Here is a 17500-nt window from a genome sequence, read left to right as displayed (position 1 = left end):
GGTGGTGGTGGTGGTGGTGGTGCTGGGTGGGGGTGGTGGTGGTGGTGGTGGTGCTGGGTGGTGGTGGTGGTGGTGGTGGTGGTGGTGCTGGTGCTGGGTGGGGGTGGTGGTGGTGGTGGTGGTGGTGGTGGTGCTGGGTGGTGGTGGTGGTGGTGGTGGTGGTGCTGGGTGGGGGTGGTGGTGGTGGTGGTGGTGCTGGCTGGGGGTGGTGGTGCTGGTGCTGGGTGGTGGTGGTTGTGGTGGTGCTGGGTGGTGGTGGTTGTGGTGGTGGTGGTGGTGGTGGTGGTGGTGGTGCTGGGTGGTGGTGGTTGTGCTGGGTGGGGGTGGTGGTGGTGGTGGTGCTGGCTGGGGGAGTGCTGTACAGCAGCAGGATCATTCCTCCTGCTTACCGTGGATGTAATTGAATGATTAGAGAGGTAATATCAGTGGGAGGTAACATCTGCCGATGATTCCTGCGTCTAGTTTTTCATATTAAAGCGCCATTTGTTTCACCCCCTGCTACTTTAATAGGGAGGATTTGAAGCCGTGCATATTTCTACTGTTGCTGCACATTTTAAAACGTGATTTATAACAACGGCGGCGTTGTGACTAGCGCAGGCGGGTCGCCACGGTGATCGAGTGTACAGGTAAACAAGGGAGCTAAGGACAAACAGTGGATGGATACGGATATGTGCGTGTGTGTGCGTACGTGTTTACCTCTGACGACGACATCGGTGGCGATGGACACACTGTCAACCTTGGTCTGCACGGCGCAGGTATATTTCCCAGCATGCCGGAGCTGTATGTTCCGGATCATGATGTCCCCAGCAGATCGCTAACGGCAACAAGAAAGAAAGAAATAGACTCCAACATTTCTTGCTTCAGGTAGAGTATATATTTACCGTATATATGTGCAGACTCAAACTCTAACTTTTACAACGTTAAAAAACATAGACGTATAAAATCATGCCATGGTTGCTTTCCCAATATGGGTATTATAGTATTTTATAGTTACTGGCAATTTGTGACTTGCTATCTTGTCAGAATTTTTGCTCCAATTTCGCTGTCCGAACCTCAAAATGTCCGCTCGCAGTACAAAGTAAACATTGCATTCCTTTAGCAAAACTGGACCTGGGATGGAAGGGTGTTCAGCACGAGAAACATCATCTTCTTTTGAAACAACGTTTGAGTGTTTCCACCTGTATGATCACACTCAGTTGTGTCAAATGACTATCACATTCACATGACTATCATGTGAATGTGCAGACCAATCAGGGACAGGCATCCATTCTCTCTCTGTTAATTGGGATAATAGGCAGCCTCCCAGTATTGTCCCCTCACACCGACCGTCCCCTCTTCGCTGGGGGGGGGGGGGGGGGGGGGGGGCCTGCTTGTCTCTCCCTGCTCAGGGAGAGACAAGCCGAGATCAGGGACCCACGTAGCAAACGAGACGCAACGGGAACGGAAAGGACAGGAGATAGCGGGGCAATGTCACTGTGATTACTTTTCCCATTTCGTGTATTAGATAATGGATGCGAAGGTTATGGTCAGGGTCCCAGGGCTCCACAAATATCCCCAAGAAGTGGGAGAGAAACGATGAGGCAGCTGCTTTGTGGGGAATTAAAAGGCTTTTTACGAGCCCGTCCCTTTCATTTTATCCGATCGCGGCCGGCCGGCGGAGGTCCGCTCGATGCAATTATGCATTATTAACTTTGAACTTTGCAGCTGCGGCCGCTGTTAAGTTGTAAGTCTTATCGGAGTGCGGGCAGGAGACCGAGAAACAGGGCGGGATCCTGTCTCCGTGCTTTGATGTAGAACCAGGAGTATTTCCCTGAGATAAAACCTTTGGCAGCTGGCCGTGATTATCGCCGGATAGTGGTGAGATGCTTAGGCGGGGAGCCGGACGGTGGGGTTCCAGCACGTGTTTTCAGCACAACAGAGAAAGAAGCTCAAATTGGGCAGAGAGAATGTTCCCCTCCGATCAGATTGTTGATCTTGATTTAATAAGCTTCCCTTCCAAACATGAAGAGGAAAGAGCAGTCATTTTGAGAATAAGAAATAACTAGCTTGTAAATACCACAAGTTAACATATCCAGGGAACACTGAGCACTGAACACAGGAGGAACTGGGAAAAGGAACCAGACAATAAACAAGTTAAAGGAATTAGCCCAGGTGAAAGATTTATATGCTTAATTGCCACCGGATAAAAGGACAGCGCCTAGTGGGAATTAAGGAACACGAACTCTGACATGTACGCGTACGCATGGTATCCTAGCAACTAATCCACCATACCAAAGCGCCAGAGCAGGCTGAAACCTTATAGATACCGGAGCGACCGACGTCCAAAGTATTGATCTGACGGACGTCAGGAGATAAAGTGACCAAAGCGATCGGTCAGTTGGAGAAACAACGTCTTCTCAGTGACGAACACACACACAACGGCAAGGCAGAAGAGGAAACGCAAACTACCATTTCCTACAATTTGTGTTCTGTTTGTGTTTTGTTGCCGGGGATAGAAAAGGCTTTTATAGAAAATATAAAAATGAGAAAACTGGCTAGATGGGTGACCACGGTAATGTTTTTCCCATCATGCCTTGCAGCTAGATATAAAACAGATCCCTAAGGAGAATCCTGATTGGTATGCAGTTCACTCTCTCTCCCTCTCCCTCCCTCCCTATCTGGTCGTAATATAGTGGGAAGCCACTGAAATAGGTGTGTTTATGAACAGTACATATAATCGACTCGCTGGGCCTTTCCGGGAAACACTGGGGGTCACATGAGCTGTGACTCTGGCTACTCACAAATTGTTCTGCAGTCGGCCCTTAAACGTGACCCTGGAGGCAAAAAACTGTTTGCGTTAACGGTAATGTGGCCGCCGCTACACCCGACAGCACCGCCAACACCGCCACCGCCACGCCACGCCACTGCAGCTACAATCTAATCTCCACTGTTTTCTGTTTTCTCAGATAACAGTAGCTGGCTTCGGCAGCGACTTTAAACGCAGAGAGTGAAAAAGTAAACAGGCGGCCATTCATTTTGTATAACCGGCGCAAGGCGTGGTCGTAGTTTCCCACGCGCTCGTCAAAAACGCTCATCGTCATCGGAACGCTGCTATCAATTGCCTGACTAAGCCGAAAAAATTGAAAAAAATAGAAAAAGTTATTGGATAATTCAGAGTAATAATTCATATTAACCGAATGTTGGGTCCCCGGCTCGGCGGACTCTAATGAGGAGGCTGTATCCAGCCGTACAGAGCCCCGGAGGGGAGGAGAGGGCGGCCACGATGTGGCTCCCTTCACTGCCTCTGGCTGTTCCCTGCCACCTCTGGGTGGGCTGCAGGTCGCTACAAGCGCACGGTAATTCACATCGGATGGCTCGCCTTTCCCCAAACGGTATGCCTAAACAATCCTGTGTGTGTGTGTGTGTGTGTGTGTGTGTGTGTGTGTGTGTGTGTGTGTGTGTGTGTGCGTGTTAATGTGTGTATACGTGTATGTGTGTGTGTGTATGTATATGTGTGAGTGAGTGTGTGTGTGTGTTAATGTGTCGAAGTGTGTGTGTGAATGTGTACGTGTACATGTGTGTGTGTGTATGTATATGTGCATATGTGTGTGTGTATGTGTATGTGTATGTGTGTGTGTGTGTGTGTGCACGTGCGTGCGTGTGCGTGTGTGTGTTTGTTTGTCTGTGTGTGCGTATATGTTTGTGTTTGTGTTTGTGTGCGTGCGTGCGTGCATGTGTGTGTGTGCATGCTTTCTGTTCCTATGCTACATAGCATGTTCAGGCTACAGGGAGATTGCACAGAAGGATTGGGATTCCTACTCGGCCTCCCTCCCGCTGTCCTGATCCTACGATTTAAATGAACGGTATTAATATACTGGAGGCTGGTCTCTGGGCGACGTTAGTGTGGAAAGTCAATGATGTTATTTCCACAGCCCATAACACTTAAACCCTGCACAGATTCATATACATTGCTGTATACATATATGCATAAGCTTCTACTTCCATAAGTTACAGCAGTCTCCTCATACATAAAGAGACCCATGTGAGAAAGATGATAACACTCATTGTCAATAACCTTGTCCACCTTCCTTTAATGCCCTGAATATAAAGCGGGGATCTGTTCGAGGTCTGATCATAACGAGAGCCGCCGTGTCTTGACAACGTGTCACCCCGGCGTTGGTTAAACACACACCTCGGCCAGAGTGTGTCCAGCGGGGGGGGGGTGGGCCTCAGACCGCCGGAGGTAAAGCCAATTATACAAAATGCCCCGTCTCATCTTACGGCGACAATAAACACAGAATAAAGCCTGTGTGTGTGTGATTAAGAAGCCTAGACCTTATAATTGGTTTCCTCTAATTAAAAGATAAATATATTATTCGCCGCTCCTAGATGATCGAACGCGGCTCTGCCGTGCCTTGTCTAAGGTACTCCGTCGGAGACAAACCGGCAAAAACCGACAACTCCTTGGTAATTATCGGGTCTGGGGAGGGAGGGAGGGGAAAGCATTGGATATAATTCATAATGACGAAAGGATTAAACGTTCTGCCTCCCAGAAGATACAGTTGAGAGAAAGAAAGCCAGAGTTGAAGCGTTTCATAAATATATTAGTCTGACTCAACCAGCTGAAATGCTTCTTTATGTTAGGATTTCATAGTTAGTTTGTATTCATAATTACTGCTGCTAGGGCCAATAAATTAACGCCGGGTTAAATCTCAAAAACTGCACAAAGAGGACAGCTCTAAACAGGGAGGGGGGGGGGAAGGAAAACTATGGAAGAGCGATCAAAGAATCCTGGGAGCGCCGACAGAAAGGAACAAGGAGATGAGAGTGAGACGGTCGAACGAGTCAAGAACAGAACCCACGGAGAACACTCACGATCGAGAACAGAACACAAGGAGATTCCTCACGATCAAGAACAGAACACATGGAGAACACTCACGATCAAGAACAGAACAAAAGGAGATTCCTCACGATCGAGAACAGAACACATGGAGAACACTCACAATCAAGAACAGAACACAAGGACATTCCTCACGATCGAGAACAGAACACATGGAGAACACTCACGATCAAGAACAGAACAAAAGGAGATTCCTCACAATCGAGAACAGAACAAAAGGAGATTCCTCACGATCGAGAACAGAACAAAAGGAGATTCCTCACGATCGAGAACAGAACACAAGGAGATTCCTCACGATCGAGAACAGAACACATGGAGAACACTCACGATCAAGAACAGAACACAAGGAGATTCCTCACGATCAAGAACAGAACAAAAGGAGATTCCTCACGATCGAGAACAGAACACAAGGAGCTCGCTCATGGTTGAGAACAGAACACGGATCAGTAAAGCACAGAACAGAACGCAGGGAGAACACTCTCGAGTCGAGAACGGAACACGGATCGATACAGCACAGAACAGAACGCAGGGAGAACACTCACGGTGCCGACTTTCTCGAAGTAGCCGCCGTGGGTCCCGAAGTGGATGAGCTGCTCGTTGAAGAACCAGGTGAACTTGAGCTCCAGAGAGTCGTCGTGGGACACGTGGCAGGGCAGGATGATACTCTCCCCCACGGTCACGTCCAGGTGGCCCGCCGGGCTGGTGATGGCCGTGGACTCTGGAGACACAGACACAAACCTTATGTCAGGGTCTTTAGCAGACGCTTTACCCAGAGCCTCCTGCGATAAGCACATTTGTCAGAAGGAAGAGAAACAACTGTATTATACCTCTGTCAGTACAGTAAGGAGGTCCACGGAACAAAGTGCCAAGCACAACCAATCGCCAGGTTAACCCCTTCCCAGTATAGAACAAAGATAGCTAGAATAACAATAGAAACTTTAATACAGGCTCGAGGCAAACATTACATTACAGACAACAATACATTACATAGATACAAAAATGAAAGAAAATAGGCTCAAACAGACACTCATGCCAGTGTTCCCAGATCTGAGACGTGTACTTGGCAGAACTACGGCCTGGTTCTGACATCAGAAAAATTGTCTCAGGTACAATTGTCTCGTAAGGTTCGTCGACAGGGCCATAAAGGCGGTTAGTGCCAGTTTACAGAGAAGCTCGCCGGCTCTAATCCTGCTTGGTTCCTCCCGGAGGTTCCTAAGACAGTCACTGTCATAAGACGCCACGGGAAGCAAAGTGCTATTTTTAAGTGCAAGGGCGTACAACATACAATAAGCGTGAATAATAAATGCCGGGAAGTCCAATATACAATTAGTGCGTAAAATAAGTCCCATGACATACGTTATAAAATAAATGGGTACATTTAGTGCCAGGACGTACAACATACATCTTCAGAGGGGGTTGGGGGGGCTATGCAGAGTCCAGGTCAACTCCAGTTGAATAAATCGCTCTGTGTTTAATGAAATAGATTTCTCCAGTTTTTTTTGCTTTTTAATGTTATCCTTTTTACACACGTTTACAGAAACAGTTTGTCCAAGAAAAAAACAACAACCTTGTTTTGCCGAATTGATCTAATTTAAAAATCAATCCCAGATTCCTGGATGCATTGCTTTGAGCTTTCCGACTAGAAGATGGAGATAGGCGAGAGAGAGAGAAAAAGCTCTCTCTCTCGCTCTCTCTCTCTCTCTCTCCTGTTTTCCTGCAGGTCAGCGGGTGGCCTGTAATTTGGCTCTGTTTGCACTTTGGATGGCTGCAAAAAAAATAATAAAAAAATAATAAAACCCCTTCCCATTTCCCGCCCAGCGTGTCAGGCATCAACATAATCTTCCCCTTCTGCGGGGGGCGGGGGTGAGGGTGCGACAGAGAGCTGACAGGAGACCCCCAGCCCCCTGGAAACACCATTACAGTGTGAGGATGGCTGGGGTGAGGGTGAGGGTGAGGGTAAGGGTGAGGGTGAGGGTGAAGGTAGCCACGGCGGTCTGATGGACCAGTCGAGTCGATGCGGTGTGCGGGCCCCTCTATGACCCCCAGGGCCCCCCAAGGCCCCCCAGGAGCGGCCTCTGACCACGGCTGCTAATCCAGGGAACAGCATGATGACGGTTTGGCAGCGCTTCACAAGAAGGGCCCACGGGAAACCTTGGGTCTCCTGTGCCCAGACCGGCCCCTCCTACCGGGCCCCTCCCCTCGGACGGATCTGAAGACGGTGGGGGGGGGGGGGGGGGGGGGGGCCTCGCAAGTTGGCAGCCTTGTTTCTCGACATCTGATTCACAGCGAAGCCAAGGAGCTGGTTTGGATGGCGGTGGGAATGTTTGAACAGGTGTTAACTCCACTGGTTTAGGAGCCAGCGCTGGGTTCTTTCAGACGATGGGCCAATCTGGTTTTAGTTGTTTTATTTAAATGCTGCACTCGATTTTTTTTTCACAGAATTACATGCACACACAACCTCAAACACACACACATGCATACACATTCACATGCACTAGCACACACACATACAAATACACAAACACACACTCACACACAAATACACAACCTCAAACACACACAAATACACAAACACACACTCACACACAAACACACAACCTCAAACACACACACTCACACACACACACACACACACACACACACAAATACAAACACGCACACACACAGACATCAGAGGTGCTTGAAGTGAGTGGGCCGTTGTTCTGAAGAGCGCAGAGGGCTGTCACGGCGACCCTCTGGAGTTGTGTGGAGGAAAGGCGGGGGCGTGAAGGCCGAATGTCATAAAAAGAGCCCAGCTCAAAACACACACATACAGCATGCATGAAGGTGTCAAAGGGACAAGCAGGAGGCTTCATATATAATGAAAGAGCAATCGTGGGTTGCCATACAAGCGGCTTTGCAAATCAAAGGGGATGTGGAGGAGAAGCCGCCCTGAGGTATTCTAATAGGGCGCCACTCTCCACGGCGCTCTTTAGAATCCACCGGAGGAAACCCGTGGACGCGACGGGCACGTGTTTAGAATGGATCCGAATCCTAAACAAACCCGCCGAGGCTATTATCCACCGTACAGGGAGGGTGAATTATACAGGGGGCAGCAGGGTGCGAGGAGATTTAGGTCACGCGCTCTGTAACCACAGCCAATCAAAATCAAGCACACCTTTATCTCTCTGCCGGGTGGATTCTGCACAGAGGAGCGAATAGAGAGACGGAGAGGTACACAGACGTCGAGGATCGGAAGTTGGAGATGACAATCAGCCCAAACTTCGAAAAACAAACTAACGTTAGCGGCTTGAATGAAGGAGTGAAGATGTAGCATACAGTGTGTGTGTGTGTGTGTGTGTGTGTGTGTGTGTGTGTGTGTGTGTGTGTGTGTGTGTGTGTGTGTGTGTGTGTGTGTGTGTGTGTGTGTGTGATGGGGAGGTGGGGAAACAGTTTGAGAAGGTGCTGGTGTTGTGGTGGGATCACGACGGTGACACCTTGCCTTGAGTCCCACAAATCAGACTTCAGATAATCAGACTCTTAGATTCATATCTAGAGTCTGACGGCAGCTCAAACCCTGCTAAACAGGGCGCCTCAATTCCTTTCGCTTCACATTTCCTCCAAACTAATCCTGCGTCCGGAGGCGGAGCTCTGGTAGTGGGTACTTGGCAAACACAAACCCGGCCAGCGCTAGTAAACGAAGAAAAACACTGGAGGAATGCACTCAATGAAACCCCCTTCAGACCGCTTCCTCCACACACGCGCCGTGGCTTTCCGTCGCTAGAATACCTCCGCAGCGCAACAGGAAACCGGGTGTAACTCCGCCCACTCGGGGCGTCTGGTTCCCGGCCCAGGCTCGGTCCCGCCTCCCCCCCGGAGGTCCTGCTGTGACACGGTAGGGCCACGTACCTTTAACCAGCAGGGTGCCGTCGCTGCTCGCCACCCCAAACTGGTTCCTGGCGGCGCACGTGTAGAGGCCGGCGTCGCTCTTGGTGACGTTGGAGATCCTAAGGCTGCCGTTGTCCAACACCGAGATCCTGGAGGGCAGAAAAAAAAAACACACAAACAGGGGGGATGGTTCACCGGCCGCTCCTTAGTGTAATTGGGTATGCATGCATGGCCGCCCCCGGCCGGGGGGGAGGGGAGGGGGTCTGTGTATACCAGCCAGACAACGTCATGCATTAAACATCGAGAGAGAGTGAGTTGGTGTTGTTGTCTGTGTGGAGTCCATAAAGTCGGTGTTTGCTGAGGGAGGATGAAGAGCTATAGGGGAGCAGCATCACTTTAATACTCTCCAGAGAAGGCAGGAGGTCCAGGAGAATGATGTATGCGTAAGACGATTGGATGTCTTGTGTGATTGAGCCGGTTCCATTGTTCGTCAGGCTGTTTGTGTTCCCTAGTCGTACCTGCGCCTAATGACTCCCTGGCTTCAACACGCATCGGACACGTCTGATCGATTGAGGACGGGTTGAAACTAATAGCTTTAATGCTAGGGTGGTTTGGTCATTTGTTTTAGAAGCCCTTTTTTGTCATGTTTGTTGAAATTCTCATTACGTCCCAATGGCATCATTTAATCAAATGTTCGGACAAAAAATAGAACAAAATCTGGTATCTGTGGATGTTACCGACTTGTAATAGGCTGGTCCAATCGTTTCATTTGGCCTGATCGCAATGATTGGAGAGCCGACCTGTCTGTCAACCTATCTGCCCGAATACGCCCACACTCTGCCGGGACACTCACGAACATGAGCGGAGTCTTCCACAAGGCTAGGCAGACCGGTCGCTAAAGCTAGCGACCTAGTCATGTCTGTTGGGGGAGTGGCTTATGATAGGAGGTTTGAAGGGAGAGATAGGAATTTTTTTAGTTGGAACAACAAGCTACGTCTGATAGCCTAGTTCACCAGCCAAAGCACTGTGTAACTAAAATAACACGACGATCCAGAATATTAAGCGATAACATCTTTAATCTATCCACAACTGAAATCCTCTGCCATCTATAATGACCTATAATATCTAAAACAGTTCAAAATAAACACAAATATTTATACTATGATTGTGATCATCATCATCATAATTATTCCTATTGCAGTATTATTATTATTATCATACAAAATATATACACAGCATATGGTGGCAGTAAGATCATTCGCTGAGTTCCAAAAGCTATACATTGAAAGACCAACTAGCCTATGTCTCCCTAAGTCTGTGTGAGGCTGGCTGTCGTGGCTCCCGCCCCGCTGCCTCTGTTGTTTACAGGCGAGGGCGCTGCCTGCTGACAGGCCGTCCTACTGTGTAGTTGGCTTACTCTGTTCAAAGTCACATTGAGAACCACAAGTCTTTCCAAGGGGGGTTGGGGTAGGGGGGCTGTCAACACGTCCACCTTTTTATGACATTGTCTTACATTATTAAAACCCTGCACACACAACCCGGCCCAGGTATTTCATTACAGGCATTTGAAGGAACGTAGTAAATATAAGCATCCACATCGGGATTATTCTCATTATTATTCGTGGGTTCATAAAATGTATATTCCGTGATTAATTCATGCGATGTTAATAAAAAGTGCCACGTCGTATACAAGGGCAGAGCTCTCTGGAATCCGCTGCCGTCTACGTTGTATGCACACTGTATGCCGTTTGTAAAGAGTCTTTGCAGGGTGATAACCATGAATGTGATGGTTGGAGAAGTGGATCTACTTGAGGCATGTTTGTCATTCTTGCATGGTGTTCTGAAAGGGGTCGAGCCACAGAAACACTTAAGAGAAAAATTCTGTTCGGTTTTTTCGCTCCACATGAAATTTGGGGTCATTTGAAAGAGTCGACAAGGACACGACTAATTGAGGTGAATAGAGGATTCATTTAAAATCAAATTAATCTGTGTTGAGTTGGCTCTTATGATTCCCGTCGGTCTAGTTTTAGAGCGGCGTCGTTAACCTGGGAGCGGGAGATCGCAGTTTTTCTTGAAAAGAACCCAATGATTTCAACAAAATAAAAAATTCTGGTTTTGTATTTTCTTTGCGCAGAAATAAGAATGATGAGAAAATACAGCTATATCCATCATCTTTCATCCGATTGAACGTTAATGCCGTTGACAGTTATACGATATCATTGACCGAAAACACAAGTACGTTGTGCGATTTCTGTACGTCATTCAAGCAACAGACCTGCTTCATACGACATGCATGCACACAGAGACACAGAGAGAGAGAGACACAGAGATATATGGAGAGAGAGAGAGAGAGAGAGAGAGAGAGAGAGAGAGAGAGAGAGAGAGAGAGAGAGAGAGAGAGAGAGAGAGAGAGAGAGAGAGAGAGAGAGATATAAAAGGAGAGAGAGAGAGAACCCATTTTGAACCCACTTGAACCCATCCTGCTCTATGGAAGTGAAGTGTGGGGCCCACAAACAAACCAACTTTTTGACCAATGGGAAAAACATTCAATTGAAATTGCAAACACCGAATTTTGTAAAAGCATTCTGCAGGTAAACAGGACAACCACTAACAACGCCTGCAGAGCTGAATTAGGTCAGTATCCACTTCTATTAAAAATCCAAAAACGATCAATTAAATATTGGCTACATCTAAAACAAAGTGACCCCCACTCCTTCCAGTACAAAGCCCTGCAAAGCCAAGAGATGAACAGGAGTCCCCTCACTCAGCTGGTCCTGAGGCTCTGTCCACAGACAGGTTCCCCCTCTGCTCTGCCTCAGGACCAGTCGGAGAACATATCAATTAGACTCAACCAAATTATAAAACATCAGAAACAAACCTACCTCACCCATTGGAACACTAAAACACACAGAGCAAAATGCAGTGTTATCTGGCCCTAAACAGACAGTACACTGCGGCCCCCTACCTGACCACAGTGACTGATATTAGACACAGAGTGCTGTTAACAAAGTACAGACTGAGCGCTCACAGCCTGGCCATAGAAACAGGCCGCCATAAGAAGTCATGGCTGCCCAAAGAGGAGCGGCTGTGCCAGCAGTGTGAAGAAGATGCTGTGGAGACCGAGCAGCACTTCCTCCTACACTGCCCCAAATTCAAAAATATCCACGAAATATACCTTAGCAAATTCAGCCAAAAACACCCTCATTTTATAAACTCCCATGTAGACCAACTACAAATATTAATGGGAGAGAGAAAAGAGAGCTCCGTCCTCGCAGCACAATTTATTTCAGCATGCCACAACATGAGAGGATGACATTCTACACCAGGCCTCACTGTTTGATTGATTAATGATTATTAGTAACCTATAATGCGTTTTATGTAGCTTTTCATTAATTTTAAGGCTTTTTTTATTTATATATATATATATATATATTTTTTTTTTATATATGTACATATGTATATCTGTATGTTATGTTATATTGTTACAGTTTGATATATGTACATATTGTTCTGACGTTCCATATTGTTATTATCGTAATATTTGTAATACTGTAATGCTTTGGCAACACTGTTTGGATTACCAATAGTCATGCCAATAAAGTTTTTGAATTGAATTGAACTGAGAGAGAGATATAGACAGAGAAAGAGGGAGGGAGGGAGAGAGCGAGAGATAAAAGGAGAGAGAGAGAGAGGGAGGGATAGAGCGAGAGAGATAGAAGGAGAGAGAGAGAGATAGAAGGAGAGAGAGAGATAGAGAGAGAGAGAGAGAGAGAACTGGTAACAGGGCATGCTGTTGTACTACACTGCATGAACTGTATCTGAAAATTGTGTGTGTGTGTGTGTGCGTGCGTGCGTGTGTGTGTGTCGGAGATGGAAATTAACTTTTTTGCCCACCAGCCACTGTGGTAGGTAGATTTAAAAATCTACCAGCCACTCATCTTTTTTACCAGCCACTTTTTATAAGCTATATATTTTTTTAATATATGCGTACATTTTAAACAATATAATAGTAACACTAGATAAGAAAAGTGTTTTTTTTATACACATCATTTTTTCCATCAGAAGTGATTTTTACTGTACGTAGGCGCTACCAAGGAACTGAGTTGAAAATGTTACACTCTTACCGCATATGATAAACAATACACAGGTATCTGCCATGTTAAGTCATGTTTATTTCAAAGGTGTTACGATGATAAGTTTGGGGATAAATCATCTATACAAAGTATTTTCAATAAAAAACAAATTGACATATTAACAATAAAACAACATGGCTACACCATCATAAGTCAATAGAAACATTTGTTTTTTCAGTGCACTGGCCTTTTAATTTCTTCAATTCAACCAGATGTATAATGAAATCTGCCCCTATAATGCAACAGATGTATCCTCTCGGTATAGGAAGACTCATACTCTGCCTATGCATTCGAAATTAAACATTTGAAAACAGACCATGAAGAAACAAGAACAAGAAACAATGACTTAATAAGTGCAAGACACATTGAAAAACGTCAGAATACATTAAACCTATATATATATATATAGGAACTCGTTAGCGTATCTGTTTGCGTACGTTCGCTATGCAGCCCTGCTATTGCGCATCCACAGACTGGCTTTTGTCAAAGGAATACCCGGTCAATGATGGATTTAATATGGACACAAACGACTAAACATTGGATCTTTGTATGGATTTATATGCACGTTAAGGGATGAATTGATAAGCTCCTGTAAGGGCTACGATGGCACAGATGACAGCTGATTTGGAACGGAACAACAGCAAAGTAAGGAACTCCGACTTTTTTACTGTTCAATTATTAATGTTGTTTTTGAACGAGTATTGGAATACTCGCTCGGAATATCCAACGAGTATTCGAAGCCTGTGAAATGGTATTCGGGACAGCCCTACGTCTTAGCACACACACTTGACATCTGTTTTGACCAGACTGACAGAAAGCAGCTGTTTGCCAAACAAGTGAGCAGAGCTCTAAGGTTACCCAACATGATAGTTTTTCGACAGCAACAAACTATTGCATCAGGCCTAATAGAAAATAAAAAAATAACTTACGTGCAGTGCCATTCGAAGTCTTGAAATGGCCTTCCCTTTTTGGCAATTGCGTGTGCATTTCGAACTAACTTCTATCAAGCTGGGCTGTTTTGAGGCTAACGAGCGGCCTCGTCGCTGTCGTGGTGTCGGCCGCTGATTTCCCCTTGGCAATTTTCAAAACGTGAAGGTGACTTTTGGAGGACTCGTGGTCCTCCACGGCTTCCAATTTTAGGTTTTGTGTCCCACTCACAAAACTATTGGACCTGTGGCCATCCGAAGCATGTTGACGACAGAGAGCACAGAACATTGTCTGGCTCGTCCCGTCAAACACCAGCTGGTCACGGTGTTGTCCGCTGTCCGATGTTCGCCATCTCTTATTAAAACGCTTCTTTTTGGGGATGACAGCCGTACTATCATCCGCCACCTGTACCTGGCCTACACTCTCCCCAGCTGTTCTCTTTCCTCCGGTGAGGAAACGCAACATTGCTTTCTCTAGCAGTTTTTTCTTTATACGTCAATAATTAGCCTAGCATACTATACCGGATGTTGATACCGGCATATTATCTCTATGGTTACCGGTTTATTATCCCGGATGTTGACAGTCGCAGTTCAGCAAAAGAGGCGTAGAAGAAGAAGGGGACCGGATGTTGACAGTAATGGTTGTGGAACTGTGCAGCGCCGTATGACGAATGTATTAAATATGCAAATTTGATCGGACCTGACTGGAAAGTATTACCTGACGCAGTGGCGGGTGAAGTGACACAATTCACCCGCCACCATACAAATCCACCCGCAAATGGCCTGTGGCGGGTGTTAATTTCCATCCCTGGTGTGTGTGTGTGTGTGTGTGTGTGCGTTTATGAAAGAAAATTCTGTATTCCAACAAACAAATGTTTCCATATAATTGTACTCTTGTCTTGTGCGGTTTTTTGCTAATACTAATTACGAACAACTACTAATATCTGTAACATCACGATTTATAATTAATCTGGAAGATAAACACAACATTTTGAGGAACATATTTACATTTTTTAATGACCAAGACTTGTTCTTTGAATGCAGGTTAGGTTCCAGAGTGCATAAAATACATACAAATAGAGCTTATTTCTCTATGTATGTTAATGCATGCAATTTGTTTCATCAGGAAATCATTTGATATCGTTATAAACGGCCAAATGTGCTCAGCTGACCCGGCGCCAACGTTTGATTCAGATAAAAGCCGATATCTCTGGCGCTGGATGGATGAACCCTTTTTTGTCCTCATCCTATAGCTTCCCTTTTCTCTCCTCTCCTTTGATCGCGGAGATTAGCCATAATAGTCGAGTTTATAGAAGGAAGCCTTGAAGAGCATCTGATATAAAACATTTGCAATTTCCCGCTCTCTCCACACTCACAGGTTCCTGAGTGGCCCCAGACCAGGAGAACTGCACTGAGTGGGAGTACGACAAAAACAGCTCTAACAACACTAATACACAACGACAAAAACATAATTACCGTTTCCTTCTTTTAATTTAGTCTGAAGCGGCGGCGTCTTTAAAGACTGGCTGCTGAATGTCAGCCGCTGCTGATTCCCATGTCAATTATTGTCGTTCAAGAATATAGATTAATCTATTTACTATGTAGTCATTTAGCCAGATGCACACGGTTAATCAGCGCGGAGTGTGCCCGTCTAAGAAGAGGGATATGTAAACCTGATGAAATTATTTGATACTCCTTATCTACGGTCGTCTTCAGAGGACCCCGCGAGCGGAGCGCCTTAAATTAATTAGCTGGCCGAAAAAAAGAACGGAGAAATAGATAACGACGGGGAAGGAAAAGTGTCTATCCTGGCAAATCCCTTCTTTAAGCTCCTCTCTAATCATCTCAGCTGCTCAGGAGTCGTGAGGACGAGTCGATGTTAACCCGCCTTTAGAGTCCAACCCGCTTCCAATTCATCCCCGTCCCCAGAGGGGCCTCGAGGCTGGGGGCACGGCTACCGACGATGACCCCGCCGTAAGCCTTACAAGTCGGGGGGAATTAAAATACATTAGCCGGCTTTCAATAGGCCCTCCTCCCCCTCAGCACTGCCCTGCCCCTCCCCTCCCCTTCGCCCGCCCCTCCTGGGAAATACAATTCCGCTAGACGAGCAGAAAGGTTTTATCTTCGGGAAGGACCGAAGGGGAGCGCTATGGATATTCCGTTTCCTACGGAGGCGTTTAGGACACGCCTTTAGGTTCCGGCCATCTTGCTCAAGGATACTTACAAGTAAGGCAGTTGGCACAGGGGTTCGAACCGAGAACCTCACTATCCGACCCGTCACAGCGAGGGACATCGCTTATCTACACAAATAAGATTATCCGGACATCTACACATAACCGGACATTGATGCTTTTTGTTTATTTGTTTTTTAATCTGCTGCACAGATTTCCGGTTTGTTCGTGTTTCTCTTCTAATGTGAAGGCACGATTTCTGTTCCCCAACAGGGGGGGGCACTTTGGTGCACGGCGTCGATGCCATGATGCCGGTGTTGTCCCGTGATGCGTACCCCTGACACAGTGTCCCCTCGCTTCCGAACGGTGACTGAGGATGCCTGAGTAATACTCTACATACATCATAACATCGTCCAATCACAGAGGGAAAAAAATATAATTTTACGTTAATAACAATACGTTAATAACAATAATATAATTAGACGTTCTCCATTCAGTGCAATGATGAGTACGAACTTTGACCCCATGTAGAGTGGAATAAAACACGACTAAAACAAAGAATTCAACAATCCACATGCGTCTCGGGGACATCAAGGTGTACTCATGCATCTCCACCTTGGCTGAACGCGTGCTCTCAAAGGTTTGGAAGCTAGACGACACACGTCCCATCAGGCGAGAGGACCTTGGCGAGAGGCCATGCCATCTCCCGGTACTGCAGAGCATGTGAAGGGGGCAGGAGGGATGTTCTGGTCTGGAGCTGGGGTATAGCGGAGAGGCATCACTGCAGGCTGCTTCTCTAGAGCCCTCCCCTTGGAGGTAGAGCTCACCAGTAATCCCACACCCAGCGCTGGCTCTTCCTGGTAGAAGCCCCCCCTCATCTAATTAGCCCTAAACGAATGTAATGAAATGAAAGAAAATCTTCATGGCGATGACGCCAGCCAACGTTACAACCCCACCGGCTGAGATCCCTACGCATTGTAAAACGGATACCAAATGAATAACGCAAAGACGGAACTCGTTCTCGTTAGGCCCCTTCCGAAGCGTTTAACGTGCATTCGTAGAATTCAACATCCAGGAGAATTCAAAGCTTAGCGTCACCAGGGTTCAACGCGGGGCTTCAGTCCCGCTGCCAATACTGTCAGAGCTGTTCCCCCCGCTTCCATTCAACCGTGGCTGGCAGCGGTCAGCGCTCGAAATTAAATTATGGTAAGCGCATTACAGCTAACCTTACAGCATCTCTTACTCCGCACCAATCCTGTTCCGGCCGGTCCGTCCATACCGGAGCCCGGGTTATGAACTGCTGCTGTCGTAGCCCGGCCTGCCGCCGCCGCCGCCGCCGCCACGCGATTCGATTAGGCTAATCAGATTCCTGTTCTTCCTCCTCGATGACTCGTTCTCCTCCTCTCCCTCCTCTTCCCGATCCTTGAAGGCGTGACGCCGGGAAGATTAGAGGGAATTATGGGTATTTGGTGCGGGCGTCTGGATTAGAGCGGGCCACCCCGGTTGCTCAGCGCGGCGAACGCG

The 17500-nt window shown here is 47.0% G+C and overlaps 1 protein-coding gene across 1 annotated transcript in view; it reads right to left on the bottom strand.

Moving 5' to 3' along the window:
* cntn3a.1 (contactin 3a, tandem duplicate 1) overlaps window positions 1-17500 on the bottom strand; it is a gene marked incomplete at its 3' end in the record, with an annotated part of 75046 nt that overhangs the window by 13023 nt on the left and 44523 nt on the right. The window contains exons 9-12 of the mRNA XM_079742274.1: window positions 10579-10586; window positions 8768-8895; window positions 5422-5597; window positions 697-814 (exon numbers count right to left, since the gene is read on the bottom strand). Coding sequence (XP_079598400.1) covers window positions 697-814; window positions 5422-5597; window positions 8768-8895; window positions 10579-10586 — 430 coding nt within the window. The remainder of the gene's footprint in view (window positions 1-696; window positions 815-5421; window positions 5598-8767; window positions 8896-10578; window positions 10587-17500) is intronic.

The sequence above is a fragment of the Pollachius pollachius genome (genome assembly GCF_949987615.1).
Source record: "Pollachius pollachius genome assembly, chromosome: 8".
NCBI lineage: Eukaryota > Metazoa > Chordata > Actinopteri > Gadiformes > Gadidae > Pollachius > Pollachius pollachius.
This window is presented reverse-complemented; position numbering and strand designations above follow the sequence as displayed.